Genomic DNA, 20,623 nt, shown 5'->3' with positions numbered 1-20,623 from the left:
TTAATCTTTTCTTTCTTCCCAATTATTTCACCCACAGACCATGAAATGTAGCATATCTGACAGTCATTCTTTAGAGAACAAATTGTTTTTCACTATTCAAACAGGTGGGGCACGCTTTAAAGAAATACTCTAAGTATCATAATTTCATTTTAACAGTACAAATAAAGCTCAGATGACCGTAGTGAATGAATGAAAATTGTTGAGTAGGGTGGATGAGGTAAAAGAATGGAACTATCTCCCAGGACATTGGGAATCTGGAGCTGCTGGGCTGCCTCCCCTCAATAGAAATGCAGTCAATAACTATGGTAGGTGTCTCATGAGGCTTTCTGATGGTGATAACCCTGGTCTCATCAAAACTGCCACAAGCACTTCAGATAAAAATGTAACTGTGCCCTTATCTCAGAACATGGAAGGATATGGGAGACCTTATCAGAGGCAACTTCCCGTGAGTGCTGCCTGCTGTACAAAGGAAGAACAAAGGCAGCTTTGTTTTCCAACACAGGGGTTATAATACAATATTAGAGTTCCTGCAACAGCAGGCAGCTGCAGGAATTCTGCAGAAACCTGGAAACAGTGAGGCAATATTGACTTGGCAGCATGGGCAGCAACCTGCACCCAGTGTGGTGAGAAGGGTGCTCAGTGTGCAGCACACCACAGCAAAGGATGAGAAAGGGAGCCAGGAATGGAATAAGGAGATGTGCAGATGCTTTATGCCTTCTGATAGCCAACAGACTGCATGGAAGGAAGCAAGAAAGGTTGTGTTTGAGCAATGAGGACCTGTCAAAGCTGCCTTTGTGATATTTTACCTTATAAGAGAGTGGAAACAAAGAACCTGCAAGAAGGAAGGATGAGCAGAGTGATGCCAGGTTGGATAGGGCTTGGAGCTATCTGGACCACTGGAAGGTGCCCCTGATCATGGCAGAGGGTTGGAAGTTGGAGATCTTTAAGGTCTTTTCAACCCTGACCATTTTATGCTGCCCTAGAGCAGAGCACATGCCACACATCTCTCCAGACTGAAGACATGAAACATCTGCAGCCATTCTGCAGTAACTTAATCTTGAGCGACATCTGGGGTGAGTTATGTGTACAATAATCACAGAATCACAGAATCACAGAATCACAGAATCACAGAATCACAGAATGGTTTGGGTTGGAAGGGACCTTAAAGATCACCTTGTATTTGGGCAGGGATACCTTCCACTAGACCAGGTCACTCAGAGCCCCATCCAACCTTGTCTTGAACATTTCCAGGAATGGGGCAGCCACAGCTTCTCTGGACAGCCTCTTCCAGGGTCTCATCACACTCATAGTCCAGAATTTCTTCCTAATATCTAATCAAAACCTGCCCCCTTTCAGTTTAAAGTCATCCTCCTTTGTCCTATCACTACATGTGCTGGTAAAAAGTGATGCCCAGTGCCACAGCCTCAGTGAGCTAATGGAATAAAAGTTTTATTCAGCAAATGGAAGTTCAGGAACCACTTGGAAGAAAACAACACTGGGTCGCCCACAGTACAGGTCATTCTGTGTACAGCTAAGATGCTCATTTATATCTCTGCCTCAAAATATTTATCCCACTCTTTTGCCAGAAACAGGAAAGACAACTGCACAACAACCAGCTCAGAACTCAAGCTTTTGTTTTGTGAACACATTAGCACTGTATCTACATCAGACTAGAAGTTGAAGTTCTGCAAAAGGACAGGTCTTCTGTCTTCTCTTTTTCCTTACCCTGGAGACAAGGAAAAAAAATCCAGAACTATGTAGCTGGATTGGTGGATTTTCAGTCACCTGTTCCTTAAGGAAAGTTCTTCTTTGCACAATGGGCAGCCCCAAAGCTGGTGTCATTTATCAGCAATAAATATTGACAAGGAAAAAAAAAAAAGGGGAAATGTACATATATACAGCCCTGGACTGGAGAGAGCCTTTCACTCTCCTGCCACTTCCTCAGGTGCAGAAGGATTCTGGTGGATGAAGGTAATGTATGCAGAACTGAATTTCAGCCTTAGAGATTTTATCCATATAGTGTCTTGTTCATTGTGCTTCTAATTTTAGTGCAGTTAATAGCTGAATTTTACCAATAATTGATAGCGTGATAATTGAAAGAAAATTTATGCTTATAATATCTCAGAGAAAGAATGTAAAATAAAACATATCTTCTCTGAAAAACACCTCCCAGGAGTAGGGATGAAAAGTTGCTTCAGTGGAGTCTAATTCCTGTATTCCTTTAGATCAAAATGCAACACTTGGACCCACTTGCTTCTTTCTACAAATGTGAACATGAAATAATTTTTGCATTTGCATAGGGTTATCAGTCATGGGAAATGCTTTTCTAATGCCTTTTGAATTGTTTTGGTGTTAAATTTGTTTCACCTGAGTATTGGGATCAGTGCAGCTGAACTCAGAATTTTGTCATGTCTAAATGTTAATTATGTGTCCAAACTTTCCAGGTATATATGCTGCTGAAATGCCTAATATATATTATAGTATGTAATAAGCTGATTACCTTTTCTTAATGGACAGTGAATTTATTACTTTAATGAAATTTAAAGAGGCAAAGTCAGACAAGGTAGAGGAAAAATATATCAAAGTGAAAAGACAAATATTCCCACTCTGCCAAACTTTCAAACCTGCTATGCCCTGAAAGCTGTATCAGATGGCAGGAGAAAGATTCTACTGAGGAATGGAACACCAGGATTAAACATAAAAACCATATTTTTCAAATAGAAATTTGTTTACAGTTTTTAAGCTGTCAATGTTTATTTTATTTGCTTTTAAACTCAATCAAATTTTCATGAAACCTCAGGTTTTCAAGTAGAGCTGCCTAAAAATGCATTGTTGGCATTTGTTTTTCAGAAGCATAGAAGTGATTTAGTGGATTGAGCACTATTGACAGGGAAGGATAATTCTATCTGGGAACCCTCATCCTTTGATGATGGTTCCACACATTTAGTCCAAGAGATTTGATGGTAGAGTCTGGCAGTTGAAGATGTGCAGCAGTATTTAATCAACTTTAACTCTGGATCTAGAAATATTTTGTTTCCTGTTGCAGAATTTAATCTGGGAAGTCCCAAAAAGATTTGTGTGTATGGAAGGGCAAGACAACTCCTCTGTGTCTAAAAATATCCCTGCAGTTTAAGAATTTATTCTTCATTGATATCAGTGAGATCCCTGCCTCTACCTCATGCAAATGATTTCCTTATGAAATCACAGGAAAACAAGACAAAGACTGAACATCTGAATTACATGATAGGACAAGGATTAGTGATTCTAAACTAAAGGGGGGGACATTTTATTTTTTGCCAGTGGTAGTTTCCCTATCAAGCAGAATTTCCTAGATTTCTATTGACCTGTCCTGCTCATACCATGGATTTTTCTGAGAGGCCAGCTCTAAGGCATTTTATATTTGTTGAGGTTTGTTATCTCTATTTCCCTCTTGCCTATCTGGGTTAAGGCAACCTGCTGACTCAAAGCTAGTCTTCCTTGGGATTTTGCTCCCTCTTTTTAATAACCAAAGAGAACTTTTCCCCATATATCATCATCAATACATAGATATATAACTTTTGATATGCAGAAAAAGCATCCTGTGTATATGGGTGGGTTTCAGAGTGTCTGTGTACACCTGCATGAGGTGCCTCAGGAGTCAGAATGCAGTAGCCAACGTTATTTGTTAATAACATCATATTTGAAAGTCTAAGTGTTAGATGAAACATGAGGGTGATCACCACAATTTGCTTGATCCATTATTATTCTGATTTAATAAGGAAACAGAGAAGTGGGGAAGAAATGGAGACTATAGTCCCTATGTTCAGTGATCCACTCCAAAACACCAAATCTCACTTGAGAAGGACTCTGATGTGACAGTACTGAACACATTAATGGGCGTTTTTATATACAGGGAGGCAGACATGAAGGGGAAATGCTAAAAATTGAAGATATCTTGAATAAAGAAGTCAAAAGGGGGCCGATCCATCTATTCCAAGTACCACAAAACTTTATGCTATTTACAGCCCCTGCTTTCATGCAATGTGGAGTCTTCTCTCTGTAGGAGGCAGTGGTGCCCATGCACAGTTTCAGCACATCCATAGTGAGGATCAACTAAAATAAACTTATTTGTGCAGGCTTTACTTTGCAGCAGTTTTGTATCTTGCTCACATATCACATTATGCCATAAAGTGTATGCAACAGAGACTAATGGATTTTGGGGGTTTGTTTTTGGTTTTTTTCCCCCTGTAGAAATGGATCTACTAACTGCAATAATTCTCCTGGCTGCTTTGCTACACCAATCTGATGGACAGGTAGGATCATTCATCTGTTCAAAACACCCATATCTGACTCCTTTGTATAGAAATCTGACCTGATATAGTCTGATCCTGTGGTCTCTAGAGATTTAGAATTATGGGGTGCAAGTATTGTTAATATGTTAATGTAATATATTGAAGATGAACTCTTATTTTGTACAGATGATTCATTATTAGTATTAGTATTAGTATTAGTATTATGGTTGAGCAACCTGGTCTAGTGGAAGAAGCTGTCCCTGTATAAGACAGGTGCTTCAGAGCTACTGGCTCTTTGAGCTTCCAACCCAAATCATTCTGCCTATCAAAATACTCTTCATGGACCTAATTTTAAAAATATATTTTTCATAAATAAATGAATAATTTAAGATTCAGAAATATGATTCATAAATCTCCTAGAGAGGATTAGGTTTGTAAGATACCTGCTATGCAGGGACTTGCATGAGAGTTATCAAGATCTTATTAATGAATGAAAAGAAACAAGTACGTTAGGAAAGAAAATTATAAATCTGAGGTGAACCATGCTGGAAATTGATACTTTCCTTTATCTGAGTATAGCTGCAGCCTAAAACTACTGGCTGAGATGTTATTTCTACCACCATAAATGTCTTAAGTTAAACAAGTTTTATGAGACCAATTATTGGGGTAGGTTCAGTTGACCAAACAAAAGTGACAAGAAGATCATAATTTCTCTTGTTTATTATACTTCTGTTAACTGGGACCTTCACTGTTTTTTTTTTCCAGGGTTTTCCATTTAAAAGTGTGAAATCTTTCTCCTTTCCTCATTTTAAGTCTCAAAATGAAAAACAGATCCTTGAGCTGCACAATGAAATACGGAGATCTGTATTTCCCACAGCCAGGAACATGCTGAAGATGGTGAGCTATGAATTGCAGCCAGCCTGCTTTTCCTTTAAAGGAAATGATGGGACAAACCCAGCATCAAAGGAAGCTGTGGGATGAAGGGATTAAGAGCAGCCTGATAAGAAGGACTTGGAGAAGTTCATGGATGAGAAACTCAATATGAGCCAGCAAAATGCTCCAAGGGCTGGAGCACCCCTGCTCTGGAGCCAGGCTGGGAGAGCTGGGCTGTTCAGCCTGGGGAAGAGAAGGATCCAAAGGGACCTTAGAGCCACTTCCAGTGCCTAAAGGGAGTCTATAAGAATGAGGAAAAACACTTTATCAGGGCCTCTTGCAATGGCACAAGGGCTAATTTTTTTCAGTTAAAAGCAGGTAGATTAAAATTAGATATAGGAAGATTTTTATGATGAGGGTGGTGAGGCCTTGGCACAGGTTGCTCAGAGAAGCTGTGGCTGCCCCATCCCTGGATGTGCCAGGACCAGGCTGGATGGGGCTCTGAGAAACCTGGTCTGGTTGAAGATGTCCCTGCTCATTGCACAGGGTTTAGATTAGATGACCCTTCAAGGTCCATTCCAACCCAAACTATCTCTGATTCTCTGAATCTAAGAAGAGAACCAAACCCTGGATGAAGGAAAGAGCATGCAAAGCAAAGGGGGAGCTGCAGTTTCTGAATCTCACAGTGTCAGGAGGGCAAAGGAGACCTAGATCTGCAAAACTTCTCCCATCCCTGATATCCTGGTTATCCCTGTCCCACGAGCAGATGAGCTGGTCAGTGCTCTGTGGTTCATCCTGCATAGAAAGGCCTGAAACATTCCCCAGGTTCAAAGCCCAGCTGATGTTCATCACCACAACTCAGCTGCACCTGGGCTGAAAATCAGATTTATACCACTTAGTCCAGTGCACCCTGCAGTGTTCATTCGGACACAAAGCTGAAGGAAAGCAGTAGTATGTTATAAAAACCCTCTTAATCAGCACCATCTGGAGATCAGGACTGTGTGACAGAACTGTGCAGGATAACCTGCTCTGAAACCTTTAGGAGTTGAAGAAATGTGCCCCAGGAGAGTAAATCAGCACAACTCCTTTCTTTTGAGGGCTGTGGGAGCATTCAGTGCTCAACACCCAAGCCATTCCCTATTTTTATTGGTTTTTTTTTTTTCCATCTCATGGGCTGCACTAACCTATCTGTGACCTGAATACTTCTTCCTTTGTGTCTTTCAGGTGTGGAGTGAGAAAACTGCCAAAAATGCTCAGAAATGGGCAAATCAGTGTGGGATGAAAGTCAGTCCAAGAGACAAGAGAGTTATTAATGGTACTGACAAGCATGGAGCCTCAGCTGATGGGTTAATAGCAGTTTGCAGATGACCCCTGTGAATGTGAAATAGAAATAAGCATTACTTTAATCTGTTGTAGAAGAGCTTTTTAGGATTATTAGATGGAAGGTGTCCCTGTATATGTCAGGGGAGTTGGAACAAGATGATCTTTAGGTCCCTTCCAACCCAAATCATTCTATGATTCTGTGATTATTAAACACAAAAACATCATTTTTGTCAGATGAACACTCTGAAAGATAACTTTTTGCAAGTCCTTAAAATCACAGGGCAAAGTGAATGGCATCATAGGCATTTTTTTAAGCATAGAGCTACAGCCTCTCTGTCCCATCTCCTGCCCTATACTTTGCTTCTCTCCTAATAAAATGGATTTACCTCTACTCCAGGTGTCACCTGTGGTGAGAATGTGTTACTGTCATCCTACCCAAGGACATGGGCTGATGCAATTCAAGTGTGGTTCAGTCAGTCCTCCAATTTCAAGTATGGATATGGAGCAATCTCAAAAAATGTCAATGTTGAGAGCTACACTCAGGTATGGAGACTTGAAACAAACTGCAGGGATACACCAGAATCACAGGAGTACACTTAAGCCAGCTGGGAGTTATTTATAATCAGGAAAAAATTATCAATGTCATCATACTATTATCTATAATTCATACTCTGATCCAAAAATGAATTATAAGCTAAAAGTCTTTTTCATCTAATTAGGAGGCAATGGAACCAGTATTTTGGAAGAGCTGTCCAGAAAGGAAATAGTCTGTAGAAAAACCTTTAATTTAGAAATAAATATTTTTTATACAGAGATAGAAATATGTGATTAAGAAATGTCAAAGCATAATACCTATGATGAAAATATTTGAATTTCAGCTTCAGTGTCCTGCCAGAAACTGTGCTGAAAAACATTTGGAAATTGGAGGAAACTCATTTTTCTATGTATTCTTTATGACAGCTAAACTTTAAATTTAAAAGCTGACTAGAAAAAAATGAAAGAGAAAAATTATTTTCTGGTTCTGTTAGTTTGTGAGGTTTTGGGTTTTTGGTTTTTTTTACAAGAATTCACTCTGAAATAATGTGCTTGTTTTTTGATCTGCAGCTTATCTGGTACAACAGTTACAAGGTGGGATGTGGAGTTTCCTACTGCCCCATGGGCCCCTACAAGTACTTTTATGTTTGCCAATACTGCCCTGCGTACGTACTGCCTTCTTACTCAGCTGTGGTGATTCTGGAAGTGTTTCCAAAACATCCTTGGCTATAAGATAAAATGAATGCAATCTACTTTAAACATTGATACTTTTGAAAATACCAGTGTAAATCGTGGGTTTAGCAGCATGCCGAATAGCAATGTTTGTTTTATTTCGCATTGAAAGAGATATTAGGGAAATTTTAGCAGATGAGCAAGGGTTTATCTCTGTCAGAATCAGGCATCAGGCACAAATCATGCTGTAATTTTGAACACAAAGGAGAAAATCAGATGTAAAGTGGAAACCAACAGCAAATGAATATTCCCAGAGGTAAAGAACTGCATTTCAGAAGGGTTTTGCTGAGGTTTGGAGCAACCTGGTCTGGTGGGAGGTGTCCCTGCCCATGGCAGGATGTTGGAGCTAAGTGATCTCTAGGGTCCCCTCCAACCCAAAGCAGTCTGTGATTCTGTGATTTTATGATTACCTCAATCAGTTGAAATCCATTAGAGAAGCAGAGCTAGGAAGCACATACTTTTTTTTAACAGATAATGTTATACATATACAATCAATCAATTCATTTGTTTCTCTAAACCTTATTGTCCCTCTTACTTAAAATCAATTTTTTTGTTATTCTATAAATATCTGAAACTAAAACATGACTGCCTATGAAAATATTTTTATCCAAAACCTTCTGGATGCTTTTCACTGCAATGAATAACAAACTCCTGTTAATGGCTCAGAGCTTCGTGTTGATCTTGTTTTGTCTTGTAATTCTTTCAAATTTCAGAGGAAATAACCCAATGCAAATAGCTACGCCTTACAGAAGTGGACCAAAATGTGCTGACTGTCCTGGCCACTGTGACAAAGGACTTTGCAGTAAGTCACTCCATTCTCCTTAAAAAAACCCACATTCTATAATATTCAAGCCATTTTAATAGCAGAGCAAAAGTACAAAGTTTATAGAGACATGAACAGCTGGAATTTCTGGAAAATGCAGAATCATCAAACCAGAGCTCAGTTTTCACAAAATATTTCATGTGTTTGCTTCTCTCTGTTCTATTTCAGCCAACCCTTGCAAGTATCAAGACCTCCTTGGAAACTGCAAAAATCTGAAAATGTTGTTTGGCTGTAGCCACTCACTGGTGAAGAAGAAGTGTCCTGCAAGCTGCAAATGCACCACTCAAATCATCTAAAGTCCTGCTGGGTGTCATTAGAGCTGCTGAGAGATTATAAGGAAAGAGTAGAGCCCACTGTAAAGTGTATTCACTCTCAGTGCATCTGCTCAGGCTGACCTGTAGGTAATAATTTTATCTGAAATCTGACCATTACTTCAGTCTTAAATTAGATAGTAGCTCAAAATAACCTCTCATGTTATTTTAGGTTTTGTAGAAATCATGTTTTAAGTTACTAATGTGTTACTTTGTGTCTTTCTTTGAAGTGGATCTGCCACTGATTTATTTCTTTTTAATAGGAAACCCACTTTTAAAACACTTCAGGTTTTTTTGCATAATTTGTTAGATGCCACTACATTTTCTTCTGTTAACTTTTTTTCATTGTTAATGGAATGTCTTCCTGCTAAATAAATACATGATCTACCACCAGTTCACAAACAGAGCTTTTAATTAAAGTTATTTATAAATAAAGGGGCGGGGTTTTTTTTATTTGGAAAATTCCTTATGGATATTTTGAGGTTCTTTTATACTTCATGTGAGTGTGGATGAGAAAAGAAAAGAAGTATAAAGCACAAAGGGGGACAATTTTTTGTACAGGCAAAATAATAGGCACACGTTGTATCTGCAACTTTTCCTCTGACCTAATCACAAAAATTCTGCTACACCTGCCTGTGGTGATAAATGAATGATAAATTTATTGCTGTGGCTCTTTCCCACTGACCTTGCACCACACTGGGTGTCCCACCAGAGCTCCAGCTGCTCCTGAAAGGATTCTGGTTTTCCATAGCCCTTGAGCCACATAAACTAGCCTTGAGCAGGGCAGAACTCACCAATTTCCCTTCTTATTTCAGACCAGTAAAAATAATTTTCTCCACAAGACTGCAATTCTAGATAAAGACACAAGAGGGTGAGCCATACCCAGACATGAACCTGCATTGCTTTTTTTTTTTTTTTTATTTTTCTACCTGTATAAAGGATATCCCCTTTCATTAGATATTGAAGTTCTGGGCCTAGTCTCACTTGCACAAAGTTTCTTAGCTAATATTGGCTCAATAAATAATCAAAACATATAGAAACAGTTTAGCAGTGGTTTCCTCCCCTCTATTGTTTCATCCTGTTTCTGCTGCTCAAATTACCACCATATTAAAACAATTGAGAGTGTCGAATTAGGGAAATTTATGGTTTCCAGGACATAAATTAATTCTGGTAGCCTTGATTTTGTACCTTTCTGTAGCTCAGTTTCACCCTCATGACCACTGCCACTGTGCAAGGCTCCAAAGAAGCTGGAGAGAGACTTTTTACAATGGCATGGAGCAGTAGGAGAAGGGCAAATGGCTTCAAACTGAGAGAGGGCAGGGTTAAATTGGATATAAGGAAGAAATTCTTTGCTTTGAGGGTGAGGAGGCCCTGGCACAGGTTGCCCAGAGAAGCTGTGGCTGCTCCATCCCTGGCAGTGTCCAAGGCCAGGTTGGATGGGGCTTGGAGCACCCTGGGATAGTGGAAGGTGTCCCTGCCCATAGCAGGGGGTGGAACAAGATGATCTTTAAACTCCCTTCCAACCCAAACCTTGATTATATGATTTTTAGGGAGTAATTCAAGCTGAAATTTTCCTTTAAAAACTGTGTTTTCCTCAGAAAACACCAACCTGTAAAACCCCAATTCTCTTATGGGGGGATGCATAATTTTGGCAAAGCTCTCAGGTGTCTTCTGGGTTATTTTCCAAGTTTTTCCTCTTTCCTCCCCTTTTATCTGGGCCAATGAATATTTAACAAGGAAGTAGTTTATTATTAGAGATTTCTGATAGAGTTCCCTCCCTGGAGAGCCAAGTTGCATGCTCTGGATATCCAGCTGTGACGTTTGAGCACAGCAGCAGCAGGAGCTGGAGAGGATCTCCTACAACCTGAGGTGCCACCCTGGAGCACCAGGCACCCTTCTGGGTTACTGCAGGGTATCCAGGCACAACCTTTGTGCTTTTGAAGGAGATTTCAAAAGGTTCTGCTTCCCTACTAATGTGGAACAGAACAAATAGGAGGTGAGATGAAATGCTGGAAATGCTGCCTGGGTGCTCCTGTTTCTCAAAGCTGGCATCAAGGAGTGCTTGGGATACTTCACTTCATGTCCCTGTGAAAGCTGAGATGCTGCTGAATGTGGGTTCATCACACTCAGATGGGGTAAAAGCAATATGATATTTGCTGGGATCCAGCATGTCAAATGACTTTTCTCTCTGTTACTTGCCTGTACTGTCACAAAGTTATTTTTCACACTGATGTCTTGACAGTGGCTTCATTTTTGACACTAGGATGTGCTTTTTGGCTTGTGCTGAATTGTGCTACCTTTTAGGTGTTAGTCCAGGCAAGAAGCAAATATCAGCAGGAATTTCTTACAATTTCTATTCTGGTTCACAAGAAGCACATGTGCTGAGAGATGATAAGAGCAAGTACTAGAGAACAAGTCTAGGCCTTATCTGTGGAGAGGGGTGTAAGAGCTCTTCAGCTGTTAGCTGACATGACAAGGGCCTTAAACACAATTTTGAACAAAGGTTATGAAGTAACTTAGCAGTCTGACAGTTTCTGAAGAAAGAATATTTTTGATATTTAAAGTGCACCAACTGCAGCAGCTCCATGGCCAAATTTGGCCTCTGGGCTAAAGGGAAGGTCATCACTCTCAGTATCCCAATGTCTTGCTGAGTGCCATGGGCCAGTATCTTCCCTGTTTTTCCCCATCTATTGCTATTTTAGAACAAATCTTCCCCAAAACTAGCCTCAGTCTTATTCTTGACAAATCTTACCAACAGGTTAACATGAAATTACAGAATCATTAAGGTTGGAAAAGACCTTCACAATTAAACCATGACCTCCAGTGCCACTTCCATATGCCTTTTAAACACCTCCTGGGCGGGTGACTTCACCACTTCCCAGGACAGCCCATTCCAATGTTTGACAGCCCCTCCCATGAAGAAATTATCCCTAATACCCTATCTAAACCTTCCCTGGCACAACTTGAGGCTACTCCCTCAAAACCTCATACTAAAAAGAAGGCACATGACATCAGAAACCTGTATTGTCAGAATATCCAATTTATTCCCATAAAATAAATTCATGGCAAGATGTTTGAGCAAGGCCAAGCAAACAAGGTCCATCAGAGCAGGGACAGGAGAGGATGTTCCCCACCCCTGGGCTGCTCCCGTCAATCCAGGCCAAGCTGCCAAAAATGGAATTCCTCTAAATGTAAAGGCCATGGCTAAACTGTGAAAAACAGGAGATGAGCTCTGTGATTAAGAACTTTCTTGACAGCTCCTGTCTCCACTCTTGGCTGTGAGCAAGACTTTTAACTCTAAGCAAGATATTTGACCTGTGAGCTTCAGCCTCACCGACTGCAAGGCAGAGATAAACCCACGCAGCCAGGGCAAGGAAGATTAATTAGTGAACGTTGAGAAAGAGCCCACAAAGCACTAGGCCCTGTAAATTATAATATCACATTTGATAGCCACACCTCCAGCATAATTATATCTCAGTTTAACCACAAGGCAAAGGGGACAGGGGGCAGTGGGAGATAGAAGTGAGGATGTGGCACTCCCTCCTGACCCACCGGTGACGTCTGAGGTTCATGGGCTGGTCACTGGGCTCAGCCCTCTGCCCTGGGCTCTGTGAAATGCCAGCCTCAGACTGCTCCCCAGGACTGACAGATACTCTGGCACCAGCATCAATGACAACGCTGGAAGAAAGGCAAATTTTAGGAAAATTTGAGGTAGCAAGCTGGCATGGAAAAGGGCCATGTTAAATATTCATTCAGTCACTGATGGAGAGCCCAAGATCGACACATGTAACTGGAAATTACTTTTAAAAATCATTATCATCAGATGCTTGGGTTTTTCTCCACAGAAATGACCATTTGAAATCAAATTATATTTTTCATTTGATCATTAACGCTCCTCTATTTTCTTCTCTTTTCCCACTGCTCCATGAAGTGCTGAAAGACAACAGCCCTGTGTGCCACACTAAAGTCCAATTATGGCTTTTATTTATTTTGTTGAATGAACCAGAAGATTTTTTATTTCAAGCACTGACTTTAAGCCATCAGGGTTTTTTAGGGAATTCAAAACCATTCACCTACCTTCTTTAAAACGTCTTTTTCCAATGTAAACAAATTCCAGAAAACTACACTAAAGATAAAAAAGGAAGTGTTATCTTATATTAAATGTGTTATTTTTTATTTAGTGACAGCATTCTTTATGCAAGCACATATGATAAGTTTCCCACAAAGTGATTGCTGAAGGGTCATAAGAGGCTTATTTTGGTAAAAATGGAACTGTAACCCTTGTGATTTTTGCAAAGGACTGACACACTGAGAAGTCAGGGACATTTTCTGAGCACTACTGTTTCTGAAGCACAGAAATTACAGAATTTCTGTAAATTCAACCCAAGAATGTATTCACCTCTTCTGTAAATATGGCTGTGCAACTCCAGTCAGATGATGGAGGTGATTTTCCACGCTTGCCCAACAACACACCAGAAAATACCTCCTAAAAGAGACTCTTTAAGTTGATGGTTTCTTTCTAGGAGTGGCTCCTGTGCAGGTGCCACTATTTCTTATGGCAGGAGATATTTCTCAACATCTTGCATTTTTTTTCTTTATTTTCTACACAAAAACAATATATATATAGATATATGTGTGTGTGTGTGTATATATAATTCATTAAGAATTGTAGTGAAGTCAAATTTAGTGAAGTCAATTTCTAAGCATTGAAACTGGAAAGGTCAACAGCAGCCTTCCACTTGAATGAAGAAGGACATAAAAATTTTACAAATAGAAAGCAAAATATTTCTTGAAGGTACTATGTGGTAACCTACCTACAATTACAGGAAAAGTCCTCAATGACCTAAAAATTCCATGCTGCTGAAGAGACAAATGCTGGGTGATTGAAGAGGTAGAAAATGTCAGTCATAATAAATTAGGTGTTGGAAGCAGTAATCATGCTTCTTCCACAGATAACAGTGGCTCAGTGTTCATGAGGAACTCAGTTTATAAATGGGAAAGGAGAAAAATGGCAAAGGAAAAGAAATTTGTAAAGAACCTGGAGGGGAAAGGTGAAATGAAAATGAGATGTAGAATGTGAAGGCAGGGAGACAAACCTTGTGATAAGGGAGAAACCACCCAAAGATGTGGAAATTTGCTGGGCAGGTAAAATAGCCAGAAATATCAACAATCGTCCAAGTCTAGTATTTAATAACGAGCACTGAGGAGGTTTTAGCCTCCTTGAAGCCTCTCCCACCACCTGCCCATGGCCCAGGAGCACCATTTTGGCTCAATCTGTCTCTAGTCTTGCTTTTTGACAAGCCTCCTGGATAAGCCTTGGATCATCTTTTCTGTAATCAATAAATATAAGGATGGGTTCATTGGAAACAGAAAACCAATCCAGACCATTTTGACATAATATTAACCATAATGTGTCATAAACCAAGCCTAAATCTTTGGATCTCAGGTTATTCCAGTAGCCTTGCACTAGAGTCATTGCAGATCTAGACAGATCAGTTGTGCAAACCAGTATAAAGATTTTTATCCAGCTTTATATGAGTTATTTAACACTCTCTGCATGTTTTAGAGGTAAATGAGAGTTTTCTAAGGAGAATGTAGCATCTAATGAGCTATAGCACAAAAACCTGTGCCTCTCACAGCTTGGTATGAACATTTCAGAGACTGGATTTTTCCACTGAGGTAATTTTTCCCTCCATACTCATATTTATTTGCTCCCAATTCATCGTAGTACCTCCTGTGTTGGCTTGTCCCGGAAGGGGTGTTGTATTTTAGATAGTAAGTTAAGTTGTAGTTGTTCATTGAATTTGTCCTTGGCCCGTTGTGAGGAAATAATAAATTCACCTTGTCAGCTCAATAGCAGAGGACTACTTTGGGATATTCAGTGATTTAGCACCTACTTCCTGGCAATTAAAAAACAGGCATGTAAATTAATTATTAAGGTGACAAATCATGTCTTCCATCAGGTCAGCATTCAAGCTGCAAACAAAGAAGTCCCCACTTGCCTAACCTCCTCAGCCAGCTGGAGGAGATGTTAGTTGTACACAGGAAAAACAAACAATATGGGAGTTTCTTATAGGAATTTGTTATGTACTAATTGTTCTACCCACATTTGCAACTGGTGCCAAGGTCAAAATTATTAGAATTGGTGGGTCAGTGTAAACACATGGACAAAAGGCACAGTTTATGTTGGGGTTCAACTTGTGCTGTGGCTCAGAGTTTACAGCACTCACTGAGTCATAGAAATTTTGTGTTTACTGTCTCTCTCTGGCTTGACAGATTTTTTTGTGGATCAACTATTTCATGGTACCACTAAACCACACCCTGATGCTGTACCACTGAGAACATCCCAGCTCAGCCTCCAGAGGCTGGTGGTTGTACAAATGATGGAAGAGCCACACTTAGCAGGAGGTTTTCTGGGATTGCTCAGATTGACCTGTGCTTGTGCCTGCTGATTTAAGTAAGGAATGCATCATGAAAGGTCCCTGAGGAACAAAAGACTTACGGAATCATAGAATCACAGAATGGTGTGGATTGGGAGGGACCTAAGATAACATCCATTTCCAATACCTTCCCATGGGCAGGGACACCTTCCACTGTCCCAGGTTGCTCCAAGCCCTGTCCAGCCTGGCCTTGGACACTTCCAGGGATGTGGCAGCCACAACTTCTCTGGGCAACCTGTGGCAGGGCCTCACTATCCTCAGAAGGAAGAATTTCTTCCTAATATACAAGACTCACTGCAGTTCTCTTCACCTTCTGTGGATGCAGCAGCTCAGAAAAAGAGAAAGCAGGTTTCATTTTCTCACAGAGGACTTGTGAGACCTTTTAGGGAGTTGTAGAAAAACGATGATAGCTTGTTTGTATAAACAACCTGCAGGTGGTGTTTTCCTACTCTGTTTTTCTGCTCTTCTCAAGGACTGTTTGTGAGAAAGATGTTTTTGTTAGCCAATCAAGTAGAATGTGTTGAATCTCTAAAAAAGAGGATTTTTTGTATTAAACATTCTTCTCCTGCAAACCAGCCTTCAAATGAATTTGTGTCATTTCTGGCACAAGGGTGACAACCTTCTTTACAAGTGTCCTTTCCTAGTGCTCTTCTGATGTGATGCAAAGAGTGAACACAAATCCAGGTGTACTCACAGCTGTGGAGTGGATTTTGAAACCTGGAGGCAGACATTCCTTCTGTAAGGAAAGACAACTGAGATGATTGCCTGCCATGTCTGAAGTCATCTCCTTGTGCTTTTTCAGAACCTTAATACCTGCTTGCCTTTAGAGCAGACTCTGTGAGTGATTTCACATGGGCAGCAACAGCCACATCAAATGTCCTTTAACAAGTAAGCACAGAGGACTGATGGGGAGCGAGAGAAACTCATTAACATAAGAAAAGTCAATAAAAATACATGATTCACCACTGACACCATCTGAGACTGAAACACAGACATCTTATTATTTCTTCTTGCTTTCATAAAATAATAGGTAGAGCTCCTGGGTGTTCTGCAAAGCATCCATCTTAGCTGAGGTTCCTTTTTATCACAAGAGCAGTTCAGAGAGGCTGGCCCTTGTAGAAGGGAGCAGAACCCTGTTATCTCCAGTAAACAGCTTTCTTGCTTTGGGATACACCTCCACCAAAAGTTTCTGTTTCAGCATCTAACCCCTGTTTTGCAACACTCATGCAATAAAAGCAGAAATGAAAGAGTGAAGTTTTTAAGTGAAACATGCTCCTCTTCAACAAGTCATGCTTTAGCTGAACACAGCCTAACTGGATGTAATTATTTGGCCTATTCTATTTAGGGGAAAGAAAAAGATATCATTTTTTTCTAACTGGATGTAATTATCTGGCCTATTTTATTTAGAGGAAAGAAAAAAATATCATTCCTTCTAGTATTACCTTCTATTGATGTTCTTTATGTTCTGGAAAGATTAAAAATATGGTCTAGTAATCAAGTAAGGTCTTAGAGAACAAAGTCTGTGAGATTTCAAATGGAAAAAAACCCCACATTTATTTTAGAAAGAGACACTGCAATATCAACCCACATTTACAAGAAATCAGCTGAGAGACTGGTGGGGGTGATATGGATCCAGTCAAGACAGAGAGGCAATGGGCAGAAACTGATGCACAGAAAGTTCCACACGAACAGGAGGCAGAACTCCTTCCTGTGCAGTGACCAAGCATTGAATAGAACCCAGAGAGGCTGTGGAGTCTCCCTCACAGGGGATATTCCAGAAATGACTGGACACAATCCTGTGCCCTGTGCTCTGGGATGACCCTGCTGGAGCAGGGAGCAGGGACCAGAGGGAGCCACTGTGGCCCCTTCCAACCTGACCCATTCTGTGATTCTTATTGTTGCTATCTAAGGAGTCTGAAAATCCACTGAATATTGCTTCTGTCTTTAATGTGAAGGAGGCTATTTAAGGACTGCATGGACAAACTGCATTTTCATGGACGAGCTTTCAACTTGAGGAGAGACAAGGGTTGCTGACTCGAAGAATTGAAGCTAATGTTTAATGAAACAAATGTTTCTTCTGCAACACTGCAGAAATGGGATAAATGTCAATGTTCTCAAGAAAATTTAGCTCAAAGTTCAGGAGATCTAAGAAATATTTCTGTCCCAGTGTGGAGGCAATATGCACCTTATTCCACCTCCCTGGTCTCCACAGCTGCGGCTACAAGAAGAGCACACACCAAGGAAGAAAACTGAAGATTAATGTGCACCCAAGTCATGCTTTGTAAATCCACATTGACTGAGGAATCCTTGTAGCTCAGACTTCAGTGAACTGAGCTCAGAGTCTTAAATAATATCAGCCTCTTCTAGGAGACATCCTGGCCCTAATTTAAACTGTGTCAGCCAACAAACATGACCAAAAAGGGCACTTTCATTCACCTGGCCTCTTAAGCCATATATTTAAGGGAACTTCCTTTACCATGAAAGCAATTGCTCTTGGAAGTTTCTATTTCTTCTGGAAAATAAATAGAAAACACTTGCAGATATGGTGCTGAGGGAGTATAGTTGGTGGTGCTGGTCCAGTGGTGAACCTGCCAGTGCTGGGTTAAGGGTAGGACTTCACAGTCTTAGAGGTCTTTTCCAACTTCAATGATCCATGAGTCCATGATTTAAAAGGAAAACACTGCAGGTTCGATCAGGCACAGAAATGCAGAGTGTGTCTGGTCAGCTGAATGCCACTCCTGATGCTTGAGGGCATTCTGTAGGAAGATTATTAAATGAACATTCTTTCTCATTCTTTAAGTCAGATAATGCCCAAGGAACCCCTTTATTTCTTACTTTTATCATTTCAGAAGCTCAAAGCTCTGCCATAACTGTTCACATTTATTTACATAAAGTTTGTGATATGTCACCAACACCATATTTAGATGGAAAGCTTCATTAAAAAAAAATCCAACAGCTATTTAAATGACAAATATGTAAAGTTATTTAGTAGATAAAGGTGTGCAACAATATTTGTCAAACACCCTCACTCCTTTGCATTAATAGCCACCAGGATTGGGATAAATCAAATAAGGAGACATAAGGGAATTTCCTAAAGAGGAACAGTTCAAGTTGTATGTATTTTGATTGCCCTATGCAGCAGATGGATGGACACACAAAGGCATTTGAAAGGAGATGTTGGAAGTGGCTGTTCCCCATCACCTGGAAAGGCTGTGTCAGAAACAAGGCAATCAGGAAAAAAATGGGAATGACCTCAGGAGAAAAATGGGAATGACATGGCAGTTGATTCTGCTGGGAAATACATCAGACCCAAATGTACACAGACCTCCTGTGTACAAAGTCTCCACTGTGATGTAGGGCTGAAAGATCCAGATCTTGTTTTCATGATTTAACAGGACAGACATTCTGTGCTCTCCACAGATGCTGTGACTGGGTGTGTGTGTAACCAGGGTATGGATATTCACAATTCTCAGCAAGCAAAAACTGAGACAGTAATTCAGGCCAAACTGGGTTTCCCCAAAAGGTCCAGTGAGGAAAATAGTCCAGCTTCAAACCTTGGATAAAGCATCTTCTTTCTGGAAGTTTGTGTTGTCAGCCCTTTTAGCTTAAAGCTGGCAATACCTGAAGATAATTTGTGACAGATTCAGCCTTGTTAGTGGTGAGAGAGAAATGTTTCATTTATTTAGAAGAACAAATATTAGAGTGCCTAAATACTGGAAAATAATTTCTTCAGTATCCCTCTTTGTGTGTAAATCACCTGTACGTGTCTAGGGATACTGTGGCTGCTGGACCTCACTGGGAAAATAGCTAAGTTATTCTTCCTGACCAAGGAAAAAGGAAAAAGACATGGATAAACACTCTTCCAATACAGATTGTGTGCCTCTGTGTGTGTACATACCTGCCTGAGACATAAAGACATAAAATAATAACCTCAGAAAAAGTCCTGATTGAATGGACTTGACCCATTTTAAAATCTAAACACTATTAAAAGGCGCTTCTCCTGATAAGATTTCAGCAAGGAAACTTTTCTGCACCACTAAAACATCTCAGTGTGCAATAAGGATTGCATATATGTCATGTGAGATCTTCACTAGGAAAACCTCTATGCAATGAATATATGGGATATTTGTGGCTCAGCTATGAGTAAAAAAAAAATCAATCAACTTTGCTCATGAGTTTGTCCATTTTTAATCATCTTCTGAGCAAGTGTAGGAGCTCACAGGTCCTCACAATCAAAGCTGGCTGTGTGTCCTATCCTGTGATGCAACAAGGATGAATGATCACTTTTTAACAAAGCTCTGTTTCCTCTCTTTGAGCTGCTCTGATGAAATACAGTTGCTATGAAGGAAAAAACACATATGTGCTTATTTTAGCTTTGCCACTTGCAGCCTTGATTATGTGATAGACAAGAGTTTTCTTGCTAAATATTTTGGTTTCCCTTCCAAATGCAAAGACTCATTTTCAAGGAGAAAAAGCTGTGAGAACTTTGAACTTCATTTGGATAATGGTCTAACTCTATATTAGAGAAGCAATTAGACTCTCAAGAGCAAAAGATCATTCAACAGTAAACTATTTTCTCCTCCATTTGTGAGAAAGTTTACAAACTAAGCTTTTTAAACCATATAATAGATTTGGTCTCTGACCTATTTCCATTGTCTTAGCTAAGGGGAATGTTAAAAAAAAGCAATCATTAAAATGAAAAACGGAGTTGCTCTCTTCAAATTCCTCTATTCAGTAATTGCAGCTTTCCTTTTTAAGAGCTATGAATGTCCTTTTTACATTTAAATAAGTACAATAATTTCCTTTTTAAATTAAACTTTACAATGAGAACTTGTGCTCTGAGAATGAGTACTTCACTGCAAAATAAGTGCAATGAAGTACTCATTGTTGAAAGAAATTCTCTTTGCTTATCACAGCCTATATGAAGAGAGTTGATTTTCCATGTTTTATTTGCAATGCAAAATTATTTACTTTTTGGAAAAAGAGCTACAACTTGAAAATATTATTGACTACATGCAACACACTTGAAAGTCACTGCTCCTTACTGTGTGCAGCAAACCAGGCTCTGTGAGATTTTCTTAAAGGCTATTTCCTTTTTAAAATGCATATAGGCAGTGAGAAGTATGTCTGTGGCTGAATGAGCTGGTTTGTATTACAAACTGGAAAAAACCCACATACAAGCCAGCATTTCAGACACAGAAGCACCCTGGGAAATCGAAATCACTATATTGACCCGCACTTTTTCCCTCCCATAGTGGGTGGGACGGTGTGCTCACGTCTCTGTTTCTTTTTTTTTTTACTATATCACCCAGATCC

At 40.0% G+C, this 20,623-nt stretch overlaps 1 protein-coding gene across 1 annotated transcript in view; it reads left to right on the top strand.

Moving 5' to 3' along the window:
* Positions 1–8,852, top strand: part of LOC139593497 (cysteine-rich venom protein kaouthin-2-like) — a 35,204-nt gene extending 26,352 nt beyond the window's left edge. Inside the window, exon 8 of the mRNA XM_071434470.1 lies at positions 8,725–8,852. Coding sequence (XP_071290571.1) covers positions 8,725–8,852 — 128 coding nt within the window. The remainder of the gene's footprint in view (positions 1–8,724) is intronic.
* Positions 8,853–20,623: the final 11,771 nt, after the last annotated feature.

Source organism: Agelaius tricolor, unplaced genomic scaffold (genome assembly GCF_023055355.1).
Source record: "Agelaius tricolor isolate 1412-34295 unplaced genomic scaffold, bAgeTri1.0.p SCAF_1, whole genome shotgun sequence".
Classification (NCBI taxonomy): domain Eukaryota; kingdom Metazoa; phylum Chordata; class Aves; order Passeriformes; family Icteridae; genus Agelaius; species Agelaius tricolor.
The sequence above is the reverse complement of the archived record's forward strand: the minus strand, read 5'-3'. Positions and strand labels throughout refer to the sequence as shown.